At 43.0% G+C, this 24199-nt stretch overlaps 1 protein-coding gene and 1 long non-coding RNA gene across 7 annotated transcripts in view; one reads left to right on the plus strand and one right to left on the minus strand.

The window, feature by feature from the left end:
* vti1a (vesicle transport through interaction with t-SNAREs 1A) overlaps window positions 1-23200 on the plus strand; it is a 94889-nt gene extending 71689 nt beyond the window's left edge. For 5 of the 6 annotated variants that reach the window (XM_029847459.1, XM_029847469.1, XM_029847431.1 and 2 more), the window contains one exon: window positions 21512-23200. Coding sequence is in view for 4 of the 6 variants with exons in the window: in XM_029847469.1 (XP_029703329.1) it covers window positions 21512-21605 (94 nt within the window). In the remaining 2 variants the exon portion in view is untranslated. Of the gene's footprint in view, window positions 1-950; window positions 14401-21511 lie in introns of those variants that run through there. The other variant, XM_029847440.1, reaches the window with a different exon arrangement.
* LOC105419834 (uncharacterized) lies at window positions 16304-17347 on the minus strand. Its single transcript, XR_966351.2, has 3 exons — window positions 17229-17347; window positions 17078-17164; window positions 16304-16390 (listed from the first exon to the last, which is right to left on the minus strand). It is a non-coding gene; the product is annotated as an uncharacterized lncRNA (long non-coding RNA).
* Window positions 23201-24199: the final 999 nt, after the last annotated feature.

Raw genomic sequence — 24199 nt, forward strand, 5'->3', positions numbered from 1 at the left:
AATGAAAGCAGCTAACCTGCAGATTGCTTTAAGATTGATGTGATAGGTTTGGATTGCCAGGTTCTTTATTATTTAGCCATGGTGACCATGTTATGAAGTTGACCAGTATATCTCTTAATGCTCCTTTAGGAGAGATTTTTAATAAGCTTTCAGTGAGACCTCTTTCACTGTTTTTTGTGTGTTCCAATACCAGATAAGTGTCTTTTTGCACATACATTTTATTGTTTCTCTGTGTTTGGCTACAGGCTGCTGCTGGGACAGTGACAGGGTGCACCTCAGCCTCATTACTCACTGCTCCTGAGCCAAACAAGCACCACTGCCACCTCTCCCCCTTTTCCTTTATCTATCACTTTTTCTCTTTTCCTCCATCTTGCCTGTTAGAGAGTGCTGATGGAATGTTTTTTCAGAAAGGGAAAGATGCACACAAACACACCCATGCCTGTGCTGTTGAGTTACCGGTTGTTGACAAGAGCAAGATGTGTTGTTTTATATAAGGGATGCATTTGTCTGTTGAGGATTGGCTCGCTCAACTGACTGCCAAAATCCCCCTTTTTCCCCTTTAAATCTGCCCTTCTTTCTGCCATGTAGCCAATATGAAGGTCTGTTTCTTTGCCAGTTTCTTTGAATTCGGATAATTGTCAAACATCTTAGTAAAGTAGTAAAGACCCTTCCATTTTTGAAAGTAAAAAACATGCAAAATCATGTTGGGATCTGCCTTTGAAGCCATACCAATATTTAAGTAGATACATTTCAGCATGACATGAGAAAAAATGCTTCGGCAAAATTACCTGTTTCCAGTCTGTGAGTAACGTCAAACCTGACAATAGCAACACTTCCAACTGCTCTGGGGTCAGTTCACCGCAACACTGAGGTCGCACTTGGTTCAACCTTTTTCATACCATCTGAGTTTGTAGAACTTCCTTTTCCTCCCTCTCCTTTAACCCTGACATATTCTGACGAGATGACTGGAGATCAGTGGGTGCTCTCATCCCTTGAAGTGGCTCCAGGTGTCACTCCAAGGGTACCCACCCTGTTTGATCTGCTGTCGAGTGCCTGTCGGGCCACGGATCTCTCTGATTTCCTGGTCAGAGGGAAAACAGGCTCTCCTGTCCAAAAGTTCCACTGCTGTTTATGGGTGACAACAGGAACGATGGATTGACAGCCATAGAGCCAACCATAACCAACTGAGGATGAACAGTTTGCCCTATTTATTTCCTCGCACATGTTCAGCAGCTGTAAGGAACATTCATAATGTACAAACTCCTGTATTAAATGACTCGTGATGCTGGAATTTGGAATGGTGAACTGAATAAAGAGTTCTCTTCTCAGCCCTTTTCTGAGTAAGTGATCAAGGGATTTGATTAGCGTGGTATTACAGGATCACTGTATTTTGTACAACCAGTTCAAATCCTAATATCATTTTGTTATACTCTGCACGTTCCCCTCAGGGGGGCATTGCCTAGAACTGATCTTGATTTGATGTGCTTGGCCCGAGGAGTCCAACCCACATATAGGAAACATAATACACATCATATGGAACCAAGCCTTTTTTTTTTACTGATCATGCTGTGGGCCTTGTCTTAAAGAGAAAAAAAACAAAGCGACCTCTCCAGCATCTTCAGATGTCGCCCAAACGAGGTCTCCCGTGCTAAGTCAGGAGCCTTGAAAACAAAAAGGACAGATGAAACAAAATGGACGAAAGGAGGTGCAACACTCTATCTTCCCAGTAAACATACGCTTGTGTCCTGCTTGCCTTTCATTTTATGATATCAGTCACATTTTCCCCCACCCACTGGGAGCTCCTGTAGAAATTACAGGTGAGCTCTCAGTCTGTGGCAAGGCCTGTCTTTCGTATGGCGGGAGCGAAGAGGGGACGGGGGGTTTAGGGGGAAGAAAAACTGAGAAGATGAGGAAAAACAGAGATTCTTGCTTTGCAGTAGTGCTGTGTTGTTTGTGGCACTCTTTTCTTTGTGTGTCTGGCGATAACTTATTCAGCACAGGGCCATTCATCCAGGGGTTGAGCGCGGGCGTCCGTCAAGACGGAAAATAATGAGGCGACAGCACTGCAGAGGATGCCTTTCTCTCCCCTGCCTCCCCCCTTCTGCTAGTCCTCCTCCCGCTTTTCTATCTCCTCTTCCTTCTAGCCTCCCATTATCAGCCGATTTAAATAGATAATAGGGAGGCTTCTTCTGGACATTTTTAAGCAATTAGAATTTATCGCATTGTCTCTTATCTGGTTGTTGTTCCCTCCCAGTAAGGGATTGTGCATGCTTCTCTGCATGCAGCCAAGAATGCATGCAACAGCTACCTGAAATAATGGGGAATGCTAATACTTAAGTCGGGCTGAAAATATATATCAAAATATTTTCCGTCAGGTGTAATTACACCCAGAATCTTTGAGTCCAAGGTGGAGATTTCATTGGTTCCATGCATGGATAAATGAACCCAGACTGAACCCAGACTCAGATTTTGAGTGTATATTCAAGGGCATGGACATTTAAAATCCCCAAAAATATGACTCAAGATAAAGACCTTTATGTTATCATCAATAGTGTCCCTGGCCTCCAGTGACTGACTCCATTTTCATCCCGGTTATTTAGAATTTGAAGACTTATGTGTCAAGAAAGCATGCCAGTTGTCTCAGACACATTTGCGTCAGGGTGGATGGTTTAGTGTGGTGTTTGCTGTTATTGTTGTGGCTTCTCTGATCTCTTTCTGGCAGCATGCAAAAGCTTAAAATATTTACAAATGCTGAGTTGTGACTCATTTTTTTATTTCCTTTTAATATATCTTCTCACCCATCAATCTCTTACTGTGCGCCTGTACATCCACATCTCATACTGGCAGAGCCACCAGGATGGTGCAATGAAACAAAGGCAGTACAATGTTGCCATGTTGATGGCATAAAAGATCTCCTTTATCACAACGGGCAAAACTGTAAAGAAAGACCACTTATTTTCAAGTAAGTGACAAAGTTTGTGAGACAAGACGCATTCACAAGTGAGATACTGTAAAGTCAAATGTGAGACCAGCTCACAAGTGGTTTAATACTTATTTCTGTCCTTTAAGCTATAAGACAAAACTACCTAAATATTTTTTGTGTTATCCGTTATATGTTAATTAAATGAAAAGCACCCCCAGTCTTTTTTCTTTTTTTTCCTCAACTATTCTGCTCTGTCTTAATTTCATAAAAGTCTCACATACCAGCTAAAAGGTAGGTCTGGCAACAAGGGACCAGATTAAAACCCATACAAGACAATTTTATTCGAGGGGGGAAGGCCAAGCTAATAGTTACCTACTTTCTTGTTAAAATGGTGTTTAAAACTTGGTGTTGCTATTTGAAAAGTTAAAATACTGCCTTATCATGCCACGGTTTAGATATTGCAAGTGAACAAAACAGAGGCATGTCTGTAATTTAAATAAGCAGGCGTTAAGAATGGCACAGCCATAACCACAGAGATGTGTTGTATGCTTTTGTGTAGCTCTAGACAATTTAATCATGGCACTAAACACACCAAAACAGTATTTCTGTGTGCGTCAGTGTACACAGCCAGTTTGTTACACAGGTTGATTGTCACTACAATTTAGCCTGTACCACCCTTGTCCCAGTGGAACATTCCAAGGAAAGCAGAGTTGGAAATTGAATTCTTACCCCTCTGACCTAATCCTATTTGGTGATGTTGAAACGGCCGTTTTTAATTACCAGCGCCTCAAACCATCATCTGTTGTTGCCAGATTCTGAAGGAATGAGTCAGGACAAAGCAGAGTCATGCCACAAAAGCCTTGATCAGTGGGGAAAGACCGATGTCCGCCGAGTCCATTTTGAGCTCAGGAGCCATTGGAGGTTTTCTTGATGTTATGTAATTAACGTGCGCTCCTGTTTGGCAGACTGTCTCTGCTCAAGATTTCCAGTCATTGAATTCATTGTTTAAAAAAGGGGCAAAAAAAATCCAAGCAGGAATGTTTCTAAGGTATGAACACACACTCACACCTTGATGCTGATGATGTAATTATTTTAGAAACTGACCCCCCTGATGACGCACACGCGTACAGGTTTAGTCCGCTTAAATTTTTGGGGAGTGAACCAGCTATGCACGGCTGGTAATGACAGGTTCCGTGTGGCCCGTGGCCTGTGGCCCAGCCTGCTGTTTGTTTGGAGAGTGCTGCTCTGCCATCAAGTGCTGGCCCAGCTGGCAGCGGTTCCATTGCCCCTTTGGCCTGATGTCTAGGGCTTGTTAGGCCCACACCAGCCAGTCAGACAGGCATCCAGGAGGCAGCAGAGGAAGGAGTGGAGGAGTGGGGGCCTGACAGAGGAGAGGAGCTGTTGGCTGAGCACCCTGGTGCCAGGCCAGGCCCTTTGCCAAATAGAGAGAAGACTTCCCTGAACACATCACGATCTTCACATCTCTGTGGCGACAGGGATCTCAGTTTGCACCTCAAGGCTAAACAACATCCCGTCGTGATCTGTCTCAACAACCATGTTCACAGAACAGCCCTGAAAACTTTGCAAATGCACACATTCTCCCATCTAACCCTGGCTTATTGCGGTCAACAGTTCTTGTGGACAGTAACACATTCCTGAATTTAAGACCTTTTTTCTTATTTGCATTTTTTGGGACCTATGTAGTGTAATATAACACAAGAGTTGTTATTTACCCACAAATACGCTTTGCCACCACGGTCCAAATATTCCGTTGCCCATCATACATCTGTAAAAGTTTCCTTGAGGCTGAGGGATTGGAAAAATGTTGACCTCTAAAGTCATTGCTTTAAGTCTTTTTTATAGATTTCAGAAGCAATAAAGACACTGAACTCTGTAACTATGGTGTAAGCTGTATGTGGACTTGCATAATTTAGGTTAGAAAAGTAAGAAAATCATTTTTAATAAACAAAAATGCAAACCAAACAAAGAAAAAATAGAATTTGTACTCTTTTAATGTTCATTTTAAGCACATCTTCATCTCATAAAGTGGAGAGCTGTGTTGTTTGTTATCAGACTGTTTGCTGGGTCACATGGGTACATCCTGTCAGCCATTGTGTAAACGTTAAACCCCACCCCACATTCTGATGGCGCCGGAGTTGACTTTGCCAGAGTGTTAAGGGGAAGTTGTGAGGACACTGACGACTTGGCTTTGCGTCCTGGTGTCACTTTCCCAGCCTGTTTGTGGAGCCCGCCTGCCCCCCTCGTTTTCCTCATTTGACCCGAATGCTTCACTGAATATCCCACACATGTGAGGAGGCTGATATCCCAGCCAGCGACAAATGTTTTCCTACGCTTACCCTTGCATGAGCTTTGTCCACAGCCTTTCACCTTCGACCCTGCCCACAGTGGCTCTGTTTGTTAGATGTTTTGCCTGACTCCTAAGCTAGGACTGTATTTTGCTTAAAAAGACGTTGATGTATGCCCATCTAAAAGTTTCCCTGTGGTATAGCATTTTAGTGCAGACTTGATTTAAACCATTTCTAAACACTGGTTTCTCCTCACCAACCTTTAATTACAAAGTTTGGTTGCGACCAAGGCACAACGTTGAAGCAAAGCATCATGTAAGACATGCGTATAATAGCCGAGAGCACCAGATTCAGAGGAAAGTAGGTCACTCAGAGAGAAAAATGCGGTACTCGAATAAATAACAGTAATTATCATTTGAAAAATAGTGTACCGGTATATAGTATTAATTTGCAGAGTATATTATCTATGCTTGCTGTTCAAAGGCATTAATTACTTTCAGAATTTGCAGAAGTTTAATCATTTTTGTGACCTTTAGATGAACCTTAAAATGAGACATGAGTCGTTCCCCATCAATAGCTAAGTTTACAAACCACTGGGTCGCATACCAGTCGGACAGGCATTCAGTGTATTATGATGCCCTGAAGAGTATCATCATTGTGACCCAGAGCAGTGGTTAAGCTTTCCTCCAACTCTGTGACAAAGGAAGCTGTGAGGCCGTGCCTGAGGCCAAGACTATCAGCGCTATCAGTACAGCAGTGAACAAGCATAACAATAAGCCCTGTCAGATAATGGTGTCAACAGTGCGATTGTTAAGCTTCATTTGTGCAAGGAATGTCCTGGTCCCTGGTTTAATGGTAACATGTCGCTCTCTATTGACTCAATGGGTCTGATTCTCACCCTGCTGGTTATTCTATTTCTTCCCTTTTTTTCTAGAGTGATATATTGTAGTTTCTGCCATGCATTAAAATCTTTCCCTTCCCTCAAACTTTAAGATGTCAGAAAGGTCAGTTGCTGGCCTAAAGACATAGATGTGGGAGGTGACATGGTGTTTTACACGAGCTTATCTTGCCTCCCACTGAGTTCTGTATTGTATAACCCTGATCAGAAATTCCCAGGTTTTTTTTTTCTTCATTTATTAACTTTGGTTCTCTTTAAGCTATCAATATTTGGAATAATCCTGAAAGTCTGACAAAGGTGGCTGGTGCTTTAACACGGACGCATGTGCACACAAATTTCTATCCTGTTTTTATTTTTTTATTACATTTTTCTGTTGTTGAAATCCAACTTGCCCATTGTAGTTGCAGCTTTCATTTTGTCTGTTGCCATTAAGGTCATTTTGCTGAGCCTTCCCATCTGAGCTTCAGCCTTCCTTTTACCTGACCAACAGGATAAAATGATTTCTTTTCTCCTCTTCTCCTTTAGTCAGAATATTGCTTCCTCCTCCACCATGCCACATCCCCCTACCTCTCTCCTAACGGTAAACGTTAAGATCCAGGAGTGGATCAATGGCTGTTATCCTTTGATGTGCTAGGACGCATTACTAGCGGTGAGTTCTAATTGGAGCAGAGCGCCAAGGATCAATGCTGGCTGTAATTGCCTGACACAGGGATGGGTGTGAGACTTTATTATCATTAATATTTAGACATGATGTGGGAGGACCCAGCCGAGGCTAAGTGTACAACAGCGGTGCGAGCCTTTGATCTCAGAAAATAAGCAGATCGATTGAGGGTTGAGGGGTGGCTGAAGGAAAACAGGTCGTGCAAGAGTGGCGAGCTGGTCGGACGAATTAGTGAGACCTGCAACCTGGATTTTATTGAATTTCTCTCGGAAGTTTTCCTTCAGCATAGCAAAGGTCGTGCAAGGCAGAAGACCTATAGCTAAAATAGCAATCTCTCCAGTGCCAAGGGAAGCATGCAGGCTCAATTTTAACTTGGGTCACAAAGAGAAAACAACATTAAAAAAAGTGTTATATGCCATTCAATTTGGTATTTTGTCAGAAAGGAAAAGAAAGTTTAAAATAAGAATACCTGATGTTCTTGTTTGCAAAGTTTTAATTCACTACATTGTATTAATTGCCAAAATAACTATGTTATGGAGTGGTTTAAATTTAGACAGGGGGTTATTGTTTTGCAGTAACAAAATATGATGGTGGAGGCCTTCTCAGGTCTCGGGAGTGTCAGCAAACACAAGATGTTACCTAATCTAATAGGCAAGGAGAATGCTGACTGTCTGATGGTACGCTCCTCGTAGTGTGGCCAGAGGGGACAGAGGCTGTCCCTGCTATCCAAAGAGGACAAGACTGAGACTGTGATGTATACGTAGACTCAGTTCTCACTCCTCTGTTTGTGTGACTTGCCTCCATGGAAATTGATACCTTAATCATCGTGCTTAGTGAGACAAAGATATTTAACAGGTCACATAGTAACAGGTGTGTTCACTGCCATGGATGTGACCTGCTGTGTGCTGTTGGACTGAGAATCCAGACAGGATCGAGGTCAAAGGGGATAATGATCCCAACACAAGATGTAGTGAGATGCGTGACTTTGATGCTCGACGATGAAGATGCTTTCTTAGTTATGAAATTTAATTATAAATTCACTAATAATAGTTAAAAATATGCTTTTTTCCTCAATGTGGCCAGTTCCTTTGATTTATGAAGTATATTAATTGTACTCTCTCCTTTTAATTTTTTGTATAACCTGTAAAAAGCAAAATTAATCTCATCTTGGCAGCATATGATGTTAAAAGTTAGTGTGTTTGCTCAGTACTTGTGTGTTTGTGTGTGCATGCTTGTATTGTACAGACACCTTTTTTCTGTGTGTGTGTGTGTGTGTGTGTGTGTGTGTGTGTGTGTGTGTGTGTGTGTGTGTGTGTGGTGAATGAGGAATAGAGATAACAGAGGAAGACTCGTTTAGAGGAGCTGTCTTACTCAGAGGCGTCCCCATCTGTTCGCCTGTGCCTAATTGTTCCTGGGTGCGAAGACATGGGGGGGAAGGAAGCAACTGTACTCCTCCCCTGTTCCAGAGTTATTTCTGTAACATTAAAAGAACCACCAGCGCACTCCAGATTATTGCCATGTAAATAATGGCACTTGGCTCGATTCCCTGCTAATGAATGTCATTTACTTTTCCAAACGAGGATTAATTATCGACCGAGGACCTCTCTCGCCTCCCTCCGGGAACATAACACAATTAGTTGCCAAAAGAGCACTGATAATATTTGTGTTTTTAAAATATGTATATGAGTCCATGTGTGCATATGCTCCAGTGACACACAACAGCCTCTCAATTACCTGTCTGCTCAATTCTGTGGTCTGACCTGGGAGACAAGAAGAGCAAAAGGGAGGCATATGGCTTAATGTTTTTGCCTCAAATTGAATTTAATGGTTCTGGTTGGATGTCGGCGTTGCACATTTTTGTTGTGAAACTCGGGGAAAGGAGACTTGTGTCTCTTTGGAGCCAGCCTTCTGGTTGCAAAATAAAGCCAGGAAAACAAACACGGGCCTCAAATTAGATTTCCCAAAACATTGCATTCCCTCTCATTTTACACACCACTGTGGCCTGCAGACCAGAATAGAATAACCCGTGAAATCCGCTTCAGATTCAGGACGGTGCAGTCATTGGAAAATTGGACAAATGAGTGCTCTCTGGCTGTATCTGAGATCTGAGAGTTTTAATTTACTTGTGGTGTGTTGTGAGACTGCCCAGTTTACATTGATATGCCATTACTACAATTCTATTCCAGCAATTAAAATGTTTCCCCTTTACTCTTTTGCACCGACTCCTCATGTCATATCCACTTCTCTCCCCCCCCCCACCCCAATCAAATTGCCTCTCCCTGCATGGGCTGCTTGAGCCGATGCACTTAACCCAAATGAAGGAGAAGCCAGGAATCAGGGATATTTCTGTCGACAGTGGCACAGTTTGCGGTATGGACCCCCTCCTGAGAAGCTCATACTTTGAAAACACTGCCGAATTTAAAGGGTTAAAAAACAGAAAGGCCCAAACTTCTGAGAGGAGAAAAAAAGGAGGAATCATTGCTGTCAAGTTTAAACCCACAAGCCATTTTTTTTTTAGTAAATGTGAGCTTTTAATATTTTCACGCTTTTGTTTATAGTCGTATATTTGATATGACAATGATTTGACTCGGTTCTTCTTTGATCAAGGCAGCAGTGACCAACAATAAAGATCAGACTAATTAACATCACAACATGTATATAAAGGCAGAGGAATCATTGAAATATCTTTTGATATTTTGAGGAAAATGTATTCTTGATATTTCATAGAATATGAAGTACACTCTACATAAGATAATGGATAACTTAGAGAGACAGTCTGGGAGGGGAAGAGACCATACCGCGAACAACAGCCATCTCCCTCCTACCTTTTCACACCATCCAAATTTTATGGCTAGATTTTGTTACTTCTCGCTGGCTCACCTCACAGTGTGAAATGAGCGAGACCGAACTATCCCTCTCACTCCACCCCTCGAGCTTGCAGACACATGAGCACTGCCAAGAATGGCGTTTCTGTTTGCACTGAAACATGAGGACGTTTACGACCCGCTGACTGCGTCGTTCGAAATGCCGCCGTAGATTATGTCGCAATGCCAGAGGAAAGGCTTGCGCTTGTACAATTGAGTATGTGTTTGTGATTTTCTGACGAGAGATTGACTTTACTTCTGTCAATACTTGCTCATTGTTCTGTTGACGTTTCATTTTGCGGTTAAAGGAGTGTTGCATTTGCTCTGTCGAAATCTGCAATCCTTAATAACATTGAATCATCTAGCAACAATCCTTTTCTTTAGTTTCTTTGGTCCCTACCTGCTTTCTCTCAGGGGGAGGGGTGAGGGGGATGCTCCAGGCTGCAGCAGGTTTAGCAGGCTTCGAGCAGCGCGAGAATAATTTTGGATCTGCTCTGTTTCATCACCTCCTGCTGTCAGAAGTTTGTTTCTGAAGCAGGAGTCTAAACACTTGCTTCCTTCCATGATGTGTCAAAAGTGGCACTTTGTTGAGCTGCTGGATTTCTGTCTGGCAGGTTTTACCCAGCCGAAATAAATGGGAATGTGCAGCGCACGAGTTGTGATCTCTGTTTAACGTAAAACAGAGACTTGTGTGAACCTGTATTCTTGTGGTGTAATGTTTGTATTTGTTTGAGTGTTTGCTTTGTTTTCAGGTTTGGGAGTTTCCATAAATTCACTCATCCACTTTTTCTGTGATGTCAAGTTGTTTTTACTGTCAGGATATTCCCAACTATTGTCTCATACATTCCAGTACCAGGAATTATGTGTCATTCACCAAGTGTGAGGAAATGTTTCAATAAAAGCTTTTGATTCTGCAGCAGGTGATGCATTTAAATCTTCTAAACCAGTAGTTCATCCAAGTTCTCTTTGGAATACAACCTTAAAAATGTACTGATTGTAGCACTCTCTCTCTCTCAGGCAAACCTTGTCGGAACCTGTGGAAATCGGTGTTAAAGAGTTGAAGGTTTTTGAAAGTGGCTGCGTGCATGAGGTTTAAGTGAACAAATAGATAAATAACCAGCGGCTTTTTTTGAATGACTCCCTCTGGCCAAGAGCCAAACAGGTAATTCCTCCGGCATACTTTCAGGAGGGCCCCAGCAAGCCAAGCCTGCCTCAGTGTTCAGACTGTCTGCACATTTCTGCTGCTGATGGCATACCAGGGGCGCCATTTTCCTCTCTGAGACAGACAAGCCAGAGGATCTGATTGGCCTTCTGCCAAAGCACACTCACAAAGGCCCCTTTGACAGCAGGTCATTCAGTTATCCAAGCAGTAGGCAGAGGGAGAGAGGGATAATCTAGAAGAAAGTCTCTTAGCCATCTCAGTAACATTTAAGGTTCATTAATGGGGAAAAGAATTTAAACTATATATTGTTTTTGTAGTTGCCGCTGTAATACTGTAGGGCATATGAGTCACAGAATTTTAAATCAAATGAACAATCGCACACGAGGATATGGGCTCTGTTCTTTTTTCAGAGGTGCCATTTGTAGTAGGAAGTGGAGGGATGCAATTAACAATCGGTGTCATTTTTACATCCAAGAATAGAATTTATAGGTAAATATAATAAATCGCTGTGTATATTTTGGTTTCGTGTACAATCAGCTCAGAAAAAGGGTTGTGTTTCTTTTATAAACCTTTTTCGAGCAGTCATCCCTTAATATACTGATTAATTAAAGATTGTGGCCGTTATTTGATTAAATCTTTCCCGTATCTGTCAAAAGTTTTCAGCAAGTGAAATGTGTGGCTGTAACTTGCAATCCAGTCCATCACTAATTAGTCTGCATTTTGACCAGCATCATACCAAGCTCAGCCATTAGCTCCTCCATGTTATGATGTTGATGGCGCTTCACATGTTATATTTTCATCATAAAGCCGTGTAGGAGCTGACACGGTTGCATTAAATGGATGCTGATGTCTGCTTGTGTACTTCGGTGCTCATTATCTCTCCAGTCCAGGCCCTGCTTCTCCGCTTTCTCCTGCTGCCCGTCTCCTCCCCTGTGTACAAGCCGCTTTGCATACGACTGATGTTTAAATGCTGCATTGTTAACTGACGTGGGGTAGCCCTCTGCTGACCCGGGAGGTATTTGGTTGTTTGATCACGGGGCAGCAGTTTTAATGTATCGAAGCAGCGCCGCGCTGCAAAAGCCCCCAGTATAAGTGGAGATGGAGGGTGAAGGCAGGATGAGGGTTCCACTGGCTGGAGGCCTGACAGTACAGAAGGAAGGTGATTATGAGAATATCTATTGGTCAGCAAGGCCAGAGGAGACTCTGCTGACCCTGCACATCCACTTATATAATGGTGGGTGTTGGTATTCCAGGGGCGTGTTGAGAGGGTTGTGGCAAAGTCCGAGAACAGGGCTCTATTGATGAGCAATATTTCCATCTGAGTGTTTTTTAGGGCATGCTGCTCCTATTTCTTTTTTCATAGTGTACAATTGACCTTTCTGATTTGCATCTTCTTAAAAAAGCCTTTTATTTGCATAGAAAGTTTTCTTCATTTCCTCCTTACAGAATGTTCTTTTATCGGTAAGTTTGTGCTGTTTGTTGCAGGTTCTAGGCCTTAGTCAGAGAGGTGGCTTAGTGTTGGAGATCCCCATCTTTACATCTGCATGGCTGGACAAAAGAATCCTACTTTGCCAACTCGCAACACAAGAGAAGAAAAATGAGCAAAAACAGCTAAAAACCCACATGATACAAACAGTGTACAAGTTTGTATTTTACACCTGGGGGCCTGTGTATCAAGACCCTGTTTGTGCTGAAGCTAACCCAGCTCTGGCCTCTCAAAAGAAAATATTGAACACCGATACACCCTCCTAGCCTTTTGCTCTGTCTTCCTTGCCCTTTTTCTTCCTATCTGCTCTTTTTTGTCTTTGGTTCTTTTCTTATGGGAAGTCTCTTAGAGCAGCAGTGACCATAGATACCAGGGGAGAGAAAGGGTAAGAAACCCCACATTGGTTGACTTGATCTTTAATATTTGATGGCCAGTTCACCCATGAATTTCCCATAGCATTCCATAGTAGGCTTGTGATGTGCGGAGTGTAAGGCAACAGATGGAAATGACTCCAGGGATTTGATGCTCTGCTTTGGGTCAGCATCAGGACCATCACGACCGGTGAGACTCCCTCCACAAGAGAGCAGCGGAAAATCTTGTATTTCTTTACATTTTGCATTTGTCAGCCGAGAAAAAGTCAACAACATTGGGAACCTTATGGCTTTGAGTCTTGCGACATAAATGAAATTGATTAACTACATAACTTTTATTCATAGTTTGTCAGCAGACTGTTCCTATAGATCCCCCCGCTTAATCGTGCTTTAGATTGATCCTTTTGTATTTGTGTTAAGCGCCACGGATTCTCACAAGAACTCATAACCGGATTCCACAAATATGGATTGGCTCTTGCATTCCCAAAGGTCCCAAAGCAGGCCAGATGCCCCTTGACTTTTAAACCTCTGCTCACAGCAAAAAGAGGTAAAGCTGTAATCTGCATCTCACTGCCCACACTGCTGCTGAGGACGGAGCGACTGCCACGTGACGGTGCTTCTAGAGGAGTGAAGGATGGACTTGTTGGCTATCTCCCGCTGTCATTGTCACCCCTCAAAGTTCTCTTTCTCTGTCTCTTTGTTTTCTCCTTTTAACACCTCTTTCCTTTTTCAGAGTTTTCGTCAAGGGTTTGTCCTTGCATGGCTGCTGGCCCTGATTAGCAGTTCTTCAGAGCCTAAGCGTCTATTGATCATGCCTCCAGAGCACTAAGCAAATGCCGCAATATTGCTGTAACTGCAAATATCGCTGTCACAATGCTGGCTTCCTTTGTATAGCGGCGGCCACGGGTTTGTGGATTTGTTGGTGATGCAGGCACCCATGACTGAACCGGTAACACTCGTGGGGCTAGATCTGCGCTCCCCATCTAGCTTACTCTATTTATCATGATTTCATAGACAAAAGTAAGTTTCTTCTTAACTTGGGTTATCTTGATCCCTGTTCAAGTCTTCCCCCCTTTCTCTCTTCCTCAGGCTGTCTCAGCTTAGGCATGTGGACCAGGAAACTAGTCTGCAAATTTAATGGAACAGCATGGATTATTTAGACTGACTAAAGCCTTCCTTGTAGTGTCAAATGGGGGGGGCTTGTGGGAAGACATGATATCCCTACATTCTCTCTCTCTCCCACTCTCCCCTGTCTCACTCCCTCTTCTATTTTTCATCTCTATCTGCTCACCACCTGGATAAAGTGATCTGCACCAGTGCTGGCAAACAAGCTTTACCTGATGGTCCATACAACCCTGTATTAAAGAGTTGCGATTTCACACCAGAATGCCAGTTTACGCAGCGCACACCTGTTGTGGACACACGCGAGCAAAATTGCTCTTGCACAATCTTTAACACTCGTGCAAGTACAGTCTGAAACTGACCTTTGGCAGGCTTAGTCTGTTCCTATCTGCAGAAGGGTTTGGAGTTTAGAACTAAGAAAGGATCCCTGTGGAAAGTTTTTAAGAATCCGTTCAAATGCAATCAAATGGTGGACAGGTTATGAGGTTCAAGGTGTTCCTTTCCTTGGTAACCTATGACCTCTAACATTTTATTTCTGTTATTTGTTTAGGATTATATATGTTCCCCTGCCATTTCTTTTATTATCTCATCTATGATGCTGTATTAAGAATTGGTGAAAATAGTTAGAATTACTACTACAACTACTATGAATCCATGGGTTACTACAGAACAAGTTAAAGGTCTGTGTTCTGTGACATACAGATTTGATAACCTTTACTATTTGGGTCAAATGTTTAATTTATTTATGCTGTTTTGAAAATTATTGGATAGATATACATATAAGTAGTTCAAGCTAAATCTAGACAAAGTTTAGCCACACGGAAATCTTTCCATTATGTTCAAACATAACTTCTCTTTATCTTAAAATCACTTATTTAATTGCACTGGACAGACTTTGATATCATTATTAAGCTCTTTGTAAATGTAACTTTTATAACACATGAACAGGTACACTTAGTTTAAGAGTCGTTTTTATTATAGTTATTTTTAATAATAGAAACAACAGAAAAGAAACAAAAACAAACTTTGTCATAGAAACGATTTTTAATGTAGAAAATAATTCAATTTTTTTTACACATATTTGGATTTTTATACATAAATAAATACATATATGAATGTTTTCAGGCAAACATCCAGCAAGTTCAGGCTCTTTGCAGATTTGTCTAAGAAGAGGTTTGTGAGTGGGTGTGTGTTTGTGTGTGTGTGTGTTTGTGTGTGTGTGTGTATGTGTGTTCTTGCATGTTTAGTGTGCATGCTGGTGGGCACTGTTGCAATATCATGTGTATGTGGAGACACACAGGATGCAGAGTTAAAACCACGCGGGATTTGCAGCAAATATTTGGAGAGTGCTTATAAAATGGCAAACAAACACCAAGCAGAGAAACTTCCTTAGTAGATAATAAAACGGCGCAGACATAAACATCAATATCCTTGCTGCTTCTTTGTCGTGGAATCCTAAACAGATGTCTTTTGGCCCCAGAGAGATTCATTTAACGGTTCACTGTTTTTATATTGAGGAGAAACCAGCAAATTAAACTAAGTGAAGGCTTATCTTGTACAGAACATCACAGAAAAGGCATATGTTGACTCTTTTTATATGGCAGTCCGACTATTAAGACACAAAATTCTCTCCTGTTGAGATCGTCTTTTCATCAAACACCAAGAGCACAGAACTTTTGTTCATCTGTCTGCGACACCGTGTTGCACCATGCAGCTATAACACATCAGCTCTTTCTGTCTTTCTTTATTTAAAATAAGAGGGAGCTTGTTTGTGTGATTTATATGCTGTAATGAGAATAACTGAACACCGTGTACATTTTTAGAGGAGATCACAGTTATGGAGGTCTACAACTCTTGACGGCTCATGTTAAGCCCCTTTTCACCGGCCTGTAATCGGATCGGTGGCTTGCCCCCGGCCCTGGCAGGAAACGGTGCGAATGCTCACAAATGTCATGCTATCAGAGGGCTATCAAGGTATCACATTAATATCAGGTACTGTTGGTGAATTTATTATAAGAATCCTGGTCAAGAATGTACAGCAACAAGTAAACTTGGGGAAACGCGGGACAAATAGAAGGTAAGGTGTTAAAAAGTACGAAGTCTCACTCAAGTGCAGGAAAGAACTGAATATTTGAGTGAGGAGAAAGAAAATGACACTTGGGGAGGAGAATGGATGATAGGGAAGGCTCAGGAAGCCACCTGTACATCACATCAGGACCAGAAATTTCAGCACCTACACAAAATTGCTGTCGGCAAAAAAAAAGTTTGCTAAAAAGAAAAAATTTCCAGTCACAGTTGTATTCTCCTTCCTTCACTCACCCTGTTTTCCATCTCCTTCTTACTCTTCCCCTCCTTTTAGTCTCTGCTATACACTTGCATACACATTCCTCCCACTCCTCTGCGTTCCTCCTCCTTTCTTCCTCTATCCCTCCATTTCTCCATCTCCTCTTATGTCTCCTTCGGCCCTTCCTCTCTTCCTCCATGCAACACCTTTCTGGGAGAGAACAGGACCCGGCCTGGGTTGTTAGCCGGCGAATAAAAAATGGATGAATCCCGCTGCTGTACTCCTGCGTCAAGTTGGTAGAAAGACAGGGGAGCTAAGTGGGAGACGGAGAGGCCGGTGTGAAATATGCTGAGCACAATCTCCAAATAAAAAGCTGTCCATCTTTTATCTTTTTAGTCAATACAGGGCAAAATAAGACTTGTCCAGTAGTGTCAGTAGTGGGGGGGAAAGACAGGAGTAAATTGTCTGGGCACACTGAATGATTAATCAGCAAATTCAGAAATAACTATTCCATGGCACCGGTAAGTGGACTATGCAACTTTAGAAATCCTAAACTCAAAGTTGGCATGTTGCATTAGTCTATCAGACCATATCTTCATGTAAAATATGTGCTCTGTAAGTTGAATCCAGCTGTTTGTTGTCTGCACATTTGTGCGTTCATTCATGTTTAGTGTGTTGTGGGCATGTGGGTGCGTTCTTTAATATTTGTTTTAGCAACAACATGGTGGTTGAGACTTCTTTCAATGATTACTACAAACTGCTTTTTAATTAAAGTCCCGTTTTTGTTGTTTGCACGCCTGTTTCAGGTTCATCTTCTTTTCTTTTTCTTGAACACCCCCTTGGGGACAATAGGCAGAGTGAAACCTGGTGGGATCAGATCCCTCCAACAAAACAGGTCAAGTCATTATCTCCGCAGAGCAACGTGAACTCATCTGATTTTCCTGGATCGTTTCCCCCTCAGTTTACTTCTTGTCTTTGTCTCGATTGAAGCCTTTCTCACCTTTTCGTCGCTCAGTCGGGATGGATAACAGGCTCCGCCTTCAGTTGTCTGTGGAGGAACTCCAGACCGGGATATGTACGCACGCCACTGCGATGAACCATATATTTGTATTAGTTTGTGATAACAAGTTAATGCATTAGTTAGAACTTACCCCCACCAATGTTCCACCTCTGTGTCCATCACTCAAACCATTTGTGAGTACATTGATCCTGCCCTCCCTCCACCCCTCCAATCCCTCTCATGCTGTATATTCCCAGGGTCTGGAGGGAGGAGAACCAGAATGGCTCAGACAGCCATTGATTTTTATTTTATTGGCCTACTAGTGAAAAGAGGAGGGAACGGGGAGGGCCTGAGAGATGCAACTTGCAGCTAAGTTTGTTGTTAATATTCCGTGTGTGTGTGTGTGTGTGTGTGTGCGTGCGTGTGTGTGTGTGTGTGTGTGTGTGAGTGCACCTGTGTATTTCTAGTTGTATTTAACTATGGGTCGGCTCTCTTGCTGTCTGAGACAGTTTTTGTTTTTAGGTAGGTGATGTTATTTGTCTAAGAGGTGTGTGTGTGTGTGTGTGTGTGTGTGTGTGTGTGTGTGTGTGTGTGTGTGTGTGTGTGTGTGTGTGTGTGTGTGTGTGTGTGTGTGTGTGTGCGTGTGTGTGTGTGAAGGAACTGAAGGAACTGGAGAATCCAGATTGTTGATGAAGCTGGCATGAGGGACCTGGACCCCAACACACACACACACACGCTCCCTCTCTCTCACACTCACACACACGCGCGCGCACACACACGTGTGCACACATGCAGACACACACACACACGCAGCTGAGGTGCATCCCGGTGCTCATTAGAGCTGGTAATAAGGCTGTGCTGCTGGAAGAGAAGGGGGAGAAATAGGGAAAGGAAAAGGAGGGAGGAGGAAGAGGGTGGGAAGCAAGAAAGGGGGAAAAAATGGGCGATTTTAAATTTTAATAACACTGGTAAGATTTTGTAAATCTTTCCTGACAGAAAAGTCCTCATTATTTTCATCTGTCTCTGAGGAGCCTCTCCTCTAGCTTTGCCTCCATGGGTAAACGGACTTCACTCTCCTTCGTGTCTGCTTCTGTCTCTGCCTCTCTTCCACCTTTCTTTTCCTTTTCTCCTTTTGTTTTACTCTCCACTGCTTTAATGTGTCTTTCTTTCTACTTGCTGCATTTGTTTTTTTGCCCCTCTTTACACTCATCATTTAAACTCTGCTTCACTCTTTCCCGTGTTCTTGGGCGAGACTGGCGTCCTGTGATGAAGCAGCACCCGGAGCCAGTAGAACAAGTGGTGTTGTGAGCATTTATTGGCTGACACTAAGAAATTGTTGTTGTCTGCTTCTGTGCATATGTGTTTTTTGCTTTTAATATCTTGTGGATCATAGAAGTTAGTGAAATAATTGTTGTAGAGACACGCGTACACGTGCGCCTAACTCACACATCATAAATCATTCCTCTTCACACACACACACACACACAGCCTTACACACACAACCCGAGTCAAGTGTCAACGCTGGAGGATGGATCCGGTTTGATAAGTTCTGTTCTGTCTGGCTACGCGTCAGGACAGGATCAACCACACAGCAGACAAAAACCATGTTTTTCACTCCTCTTAGTTCCCAATTTTTGGAATGTTTGAGACTTCAGCTGATTTATATTCTCCATGTATGGGAGCTTTTATTTTAGATGCTGCTTTTATTAAGCTTTTCATCTTTACTCTTACTTTAATCCACAATTTTTTTTGTGACACATAAAAATGGTTTTGAATGACCACTTTAATTAGATAAGTATTAATTCCGGAGTGCAACATAAATTCTTAAAGCAAGCCAAGCGTCTTAAAAATGTTTTTCCCCTAAATTTAAGCCATACATTCTTAATGTAAAGTCAATGTATTTACCAATAATCCATTTTTTTTTTTAAAAGTCATTAACAATCTTAATTATTACGATATTTCCTTTTCAAGGCCCATTATGGTAGTTTATAGATTGATTAATTATTACTACCTGAGTTTATTTATTCTACTGGCAGATTCTTCTCTCTCTCAGAACTTTCATATTAGATTAGTTAGATTATTTCTGCTAGGGCTGTTTTCCCAGCATGCGCTGATGAGGGGATTATGAAATCAATCTGCTTCTCTCTTTAATGGACACCAGTTCTTACAAGTAAACACGTTCACAGTCAATTAAAATGAAATGGCGGTCGGCGCTAAAATAATAAAACCCTTTTCCGTCCATTGACGGGCCTGGATCACCTGCAGATTGTAACAGGCGAACAATGAGGTCTAATGTTACATAAGTAATGACCATCCAGTCTTCTCACCTCAGCCGTGGTTGACAGAGAAGAGACGGTGTTAATGTCCTCACTCCTGTAGCTGTCAGAATACGACCGCACCTCTACTTTGGACATGGATATATATTTTTTTTTAACATTGCTCAACTGAATTAGGAATGCACCAACCTTTCCTATGTGTAACTCCTCCCAGTCTGTCTGACTAGATCTGTGCGTGTGTGCATGTGTGTGTGTGTGTGTGTGTGTGTGTGTGTGCCTGCCTGCCTGCAGGTCCTGTGGTTCATAACCTCCAAAAGATCTTGTAGTTTCACTTGAGTAATTGTAAGCGTTACAAAAGAGATGCGCAAGGCTGTGATTTCTGCTTCATCCTTGACATTCTGTTGCTCACAGTGGATTTAAGCACAAAGCCACAGAAGTGGAAGGCGCGCTCCGTCTGAGTTTTTAGCTTTTTGATTGAGTTTAACCTCAGAATTATTTCTGTTTTGGCAGCTCGGCGTTTTTGAGTGGGCAGTGCTAAATTTGCATCAAGCTTCTGCTTAAGTGTTTCAGTTGCCACAAATAAGATCAGCTACCTTACAGCAGACTTCAAGACACGTTTGTTAGATTGGCATGCAGGATATCAGTTTGGGTCAAAGTAGGTGTTTTTTTGTTTTTTCTAAGTATCTGTCCCCTGAGAAGAAGTTGTTAAATTGCAGCACTGTCACACTCCTCAGCGCTTTGAACGCTGCGGCGTTTGAAGTTATTCCACGTTGTTTGCTACCAAATCAAACTGCGTTTAATGAATGCGATTCACTCCCCTCCTCTAGCAACCTCCTCTATCAGGAGGCGAAACTAACTTCCTGTTCACCCCCCCCTCCCTTCAGGCCACAAGTCGTCCTCTCCTCTTTACAGCTTTCTAACAGTATCAAGAGAAAGGGATCTGGAGTCTTGTGTACATGTGCACGAGCACCTCCTCAGGGTATTTAACTGAGATAAATAATCATTGTGAATAATGAATGTATATTAATAGGGTTAGACGTGGCCTTGCTAATCCTGCTCTGATTAGGGTTTCAGTGGGATCTCCTCCCCCTAGCTAGCGTCATCTCATCCACACACTCTATCAGCCTGCCATGATTTCAGCAGTGTGCTATGACTTCTTACTTGAGCTCTCCAGCGTGAGAGCTTAGCACACCTCGATGTTAAATCGTCACAAGTGTCGTGTTTAACTGCCCACAGAATTAGGAGAGATACGCATCGATTCAAGGCTAAACCGTCAGGGGCGTTGTTCTAAATCAAAGGTCGACTGCAGAAAATGTATAAAGCATAATACAAAGGCACGATAGGCTACTCGAGGCTACCGCGGGTCTGCGTCGGTGGACTGAAGGATGCTGGGAGCTCCGTTGGCGTTTCAGGCTCCGACTTGGGCTTCAGAGGGTAGCAGGGTGACTGAACATCCAGTCAACCCCCCCCCCCCTTCTTTCTTTCCAGTGATAAATGGCCACAGCATGAGCTATTCATCTCCTGCTTAGAAAAGTGGACACTGCCCTCCCTCCCCACCTCCCGGGCCTCTCCCTCACCCCTCCACAAGTCAGCAAATGTGATAATTCTCTCATTTGTCAGGAGCAGCAGAGGGTTCGCGGGGCAAGTCTGTGTGAGAATTTTGGGAGCGGGCGTAGAGATGCGAGCTGCCACTTCCTGTCCATTTTGTCTTTTTTTTTTTTTTCAATTTTCCTTTGGATTTTTTTTTTTTTTAAAGTGTCCTTGTTAAATTTTCTTAGGTCATACTGGGAACATTTCAATCTGAAAAAAAGGGTTTAATGGCAAATTCCAGCCGATTTTACTACCCTCGGGAAATGACAGAGGCCCTTTTTTCCACTTTAAATGTGCCAATTACATGTTAATACTAATTCTTGTGTTGTTTCATTTTCCTGTTTTTTGCGCGTGTCCATTTTGTGTCCATCTTACCCTCCTGTGGCTGGTCTACAGACCAGAAAACACCTTATCAGAAAAGCCTAATAAACCTCATTATTGGTCACGTGCACATGTGACTTGTGGCTGTTTTATGTGTTGTTTTTTTTTAACTTTTATTCAACAGCCAAACCTGATCCTCTCTCTCTCTCTCTCCCTCTCTCTCTCCCTCTCTCTCTTTTCACTGCAGGATCATCCAGAATCGTGTCCTGATCTTCATCCTCGGAGCCATCATCCTTGTCACCATAATCCTGGCCATCCTTTTCAATCTGCGAGGCCACTGATCTCCATCCCCCCTCCACACACACACACACTCGCACCCCCACCCCGACAAATACAAACACACACATTTGTGATTAATAGCGACAAAGCGTTGTTCAGCTGTAATTAGGACAAATGGTCCTCATGAATCACTGTTTCCAAGGTCTGACAGGGAGCTTTTTCCATCTCTTTCTCCTTCTCTGGTTGCTGTTTGTTTCGCTCTTACCTTCCCTCTCTTCTTGTTTTTCCTTTCTCATGTCTACTCTTTTGTCAGACTTTGTTTTACAGCTCCAAGGACAAGAATGGGGCAGAGGGGCCAGTGTTTGTTTAAGACATTGTCCTTGTTGATGTCTTCAGGTGAACAAAGCCTCTGTGGTTGTTGTTGTTTTTTTTGTTTTTTTTTTTCGCATTTTTCTTCTATTAAAGAGGAAGCGGGTTGTTTATTCATGTGTTTGCATGCACAATGGCATAAAGATAAAGACGGACACCACTTCCCCCCCGGATACAGACATTAATCTTGTTATGGTGGCTGCCGCATTAGTTATCAATAAATGGAGCTGCAATAAAACCCCAATCTCAAATATAATTAAGCCGCAATCATGATCTTTTATGCGATTGTTGTATTTTGGTTTAGGAGGGGGGGACTGGCAAGCAAGACAGGAGGGTGGGATTATTGTTTTACTGGATTCAACCACCAGAGGGCAGTCATGACGCTTTGGTGTCAATATAAGGGGGGCTGTGGTGCTCATCATTTTCTTTGTGCATGCAGGAGGGAGTAGAAGTTGCACACATATACAGTGGTTACACTTGGACATGAATTACAACTGTGCATTTTAGGCTTCCATGGTATTTTTAGTCAACAACACCAAGAACAGGCACACACCAAACGATGTTTGTCTTTATGTAACTATGACTGAACTGACCATCAAGCGCCCCCCCACCCCACCCCACGCAGCACAGAAAGCAGTGCCTTTAAATAAGATTGCTCCTCCTTTATAAAGCTCAGAAGAGCCAAAAATAGATGAGCGGCACTACCTTGAAAAGAGAGGACGCGCAACAAAGTGTTGAGGTCAGGGCCGCTCCGCTTTGGCATTAGACCGTTTTGCCAGAAGCGTTGGTGTTCTCGCTCGTTTACGGTTGTCGTAATTGATTATTTTTGGTCTGCAACGTTGTGACAACACCGGTTGGAAATCTAAAATCGAAGTTTTGTCAGTTAACGCCACTTCAGTGGTTCAGAGATCCCAACATTACGGGATCCAGAGGTACATCCGGCTCAGACACCCACACCTCCCTCCCTGTCACAGACGTTTTAATTGTTGTGTAAATTGATACTGAGAGTACTAACATTTAAATCCATGTATAGTGTGTGTCACTGTCATTGCAAGTGATTCATTTGCTATTTATTTATGACTGCATATAAATATTCAGTTTAAGTCTTTGTGCTAGAAATGTTTATTTTATAAACTGTAACAATCCAGACTTAACAATGTTTTTTTTGTTGTTAGACTAAAATGCCTACATCAGGACCAACTGAGGTTATTTCATGTTTGGTTGTGTGACTTAAAGTGTTGTTTTTTTTCTTCTTCTGTTCATATAAATGAATCTACAGGACTTGGATCCGGCGCTCTTATTTCTTTTTCTTCTATGTTGTCGAGCAAGAGTCTTGTGATGCTATTCTCCTCATATTTGTGTTTATTTATCCAGCCCGAGGATGTCCCCCATCTGCCCTCGTTTGAGTGTTCCTGTGAGTTAAATGCTGCTTAATTATGCGTCGGAAATTTCGGGAGCACATTGGGGAGACGTTTGGAACTTATAACGAAGCTGCTGTTTCAACTGTGCTGGAGTGCGCCTGCGCGCATCTCCTGCGGTGGCGGCCGACGATTCCCGACGAGCACATTTGCTATTCTGTTTCAGGGCCGCGCTCTTCGTTTTCCTAGTTGCAGGGGTGTTGAGCTGGTGTGTCCCCTCCACCTCCCTGGCACCCCCCCCCCCCCTCCTACCTATAAACCATTACGCAGGCCCTCACCAGCCGCAGCGCCACCGCCTGCTTCAAAGCCTGAAATTAATGGCCAACAAAATAGCGCGCCTCTGACCGTCCCATGCGGGGACGACCCACCAAGACTTATCATTAGAGTGAAGGAATAATGCAAGAAAGAGAGGAGAATGAAATGGAACGGGGACGGTCGTGGGGGGGGGGGTGTTGAAATCCCTGGCAGTTTGACAAACCTCATCTGGTAATGACCCTCGGTGATTGTTTTCACCCACTGCTTAGTGTGTGTGCGCCCACATGCCGACGTGTGCTCTCTTCCCTTTCTATCCCTCCTTCTCTCCCCTGCTTCTCTCTCTCTCTCTCTCTACCTCTGCTGCCACCTTTCCCCCCTCCCCTCCCTCCCAGCCTGTCAGACGAGCGGAGCAGTAGCTAGCGAGCGAGCGAGCGGTGGAAGGCAGCGTGGCGGCGGCTTCCATTTGAAGTTGTAATGGTGTCAAAAAGTCAGGGCTGACTGACAGACGTCAGTCCCACAGGGCCTCATTAAAAACAGACCCACTTGACAAGGAAATAATTGAGCGCCGGCGACAACTCGGGGGCCCCTCTGCGTTTTCAGATGTTTATATTTTC

The sequence above is a fragment of the Takifugu rubripes genome, chromosome 1, assembly GCF_901000725.2.
Source record: "Takifugu rubripes chromosome 1, fTakRub1.2, whole genome shotgun sequence".
Taxonomy (NCBI): domain Eukaryota; kingdom Metazoa; phylum Chordata; class Actinopteri; order Tetraodontiformes; family Tetraodontidae; genus Takifugu; species Takifugu rubripes.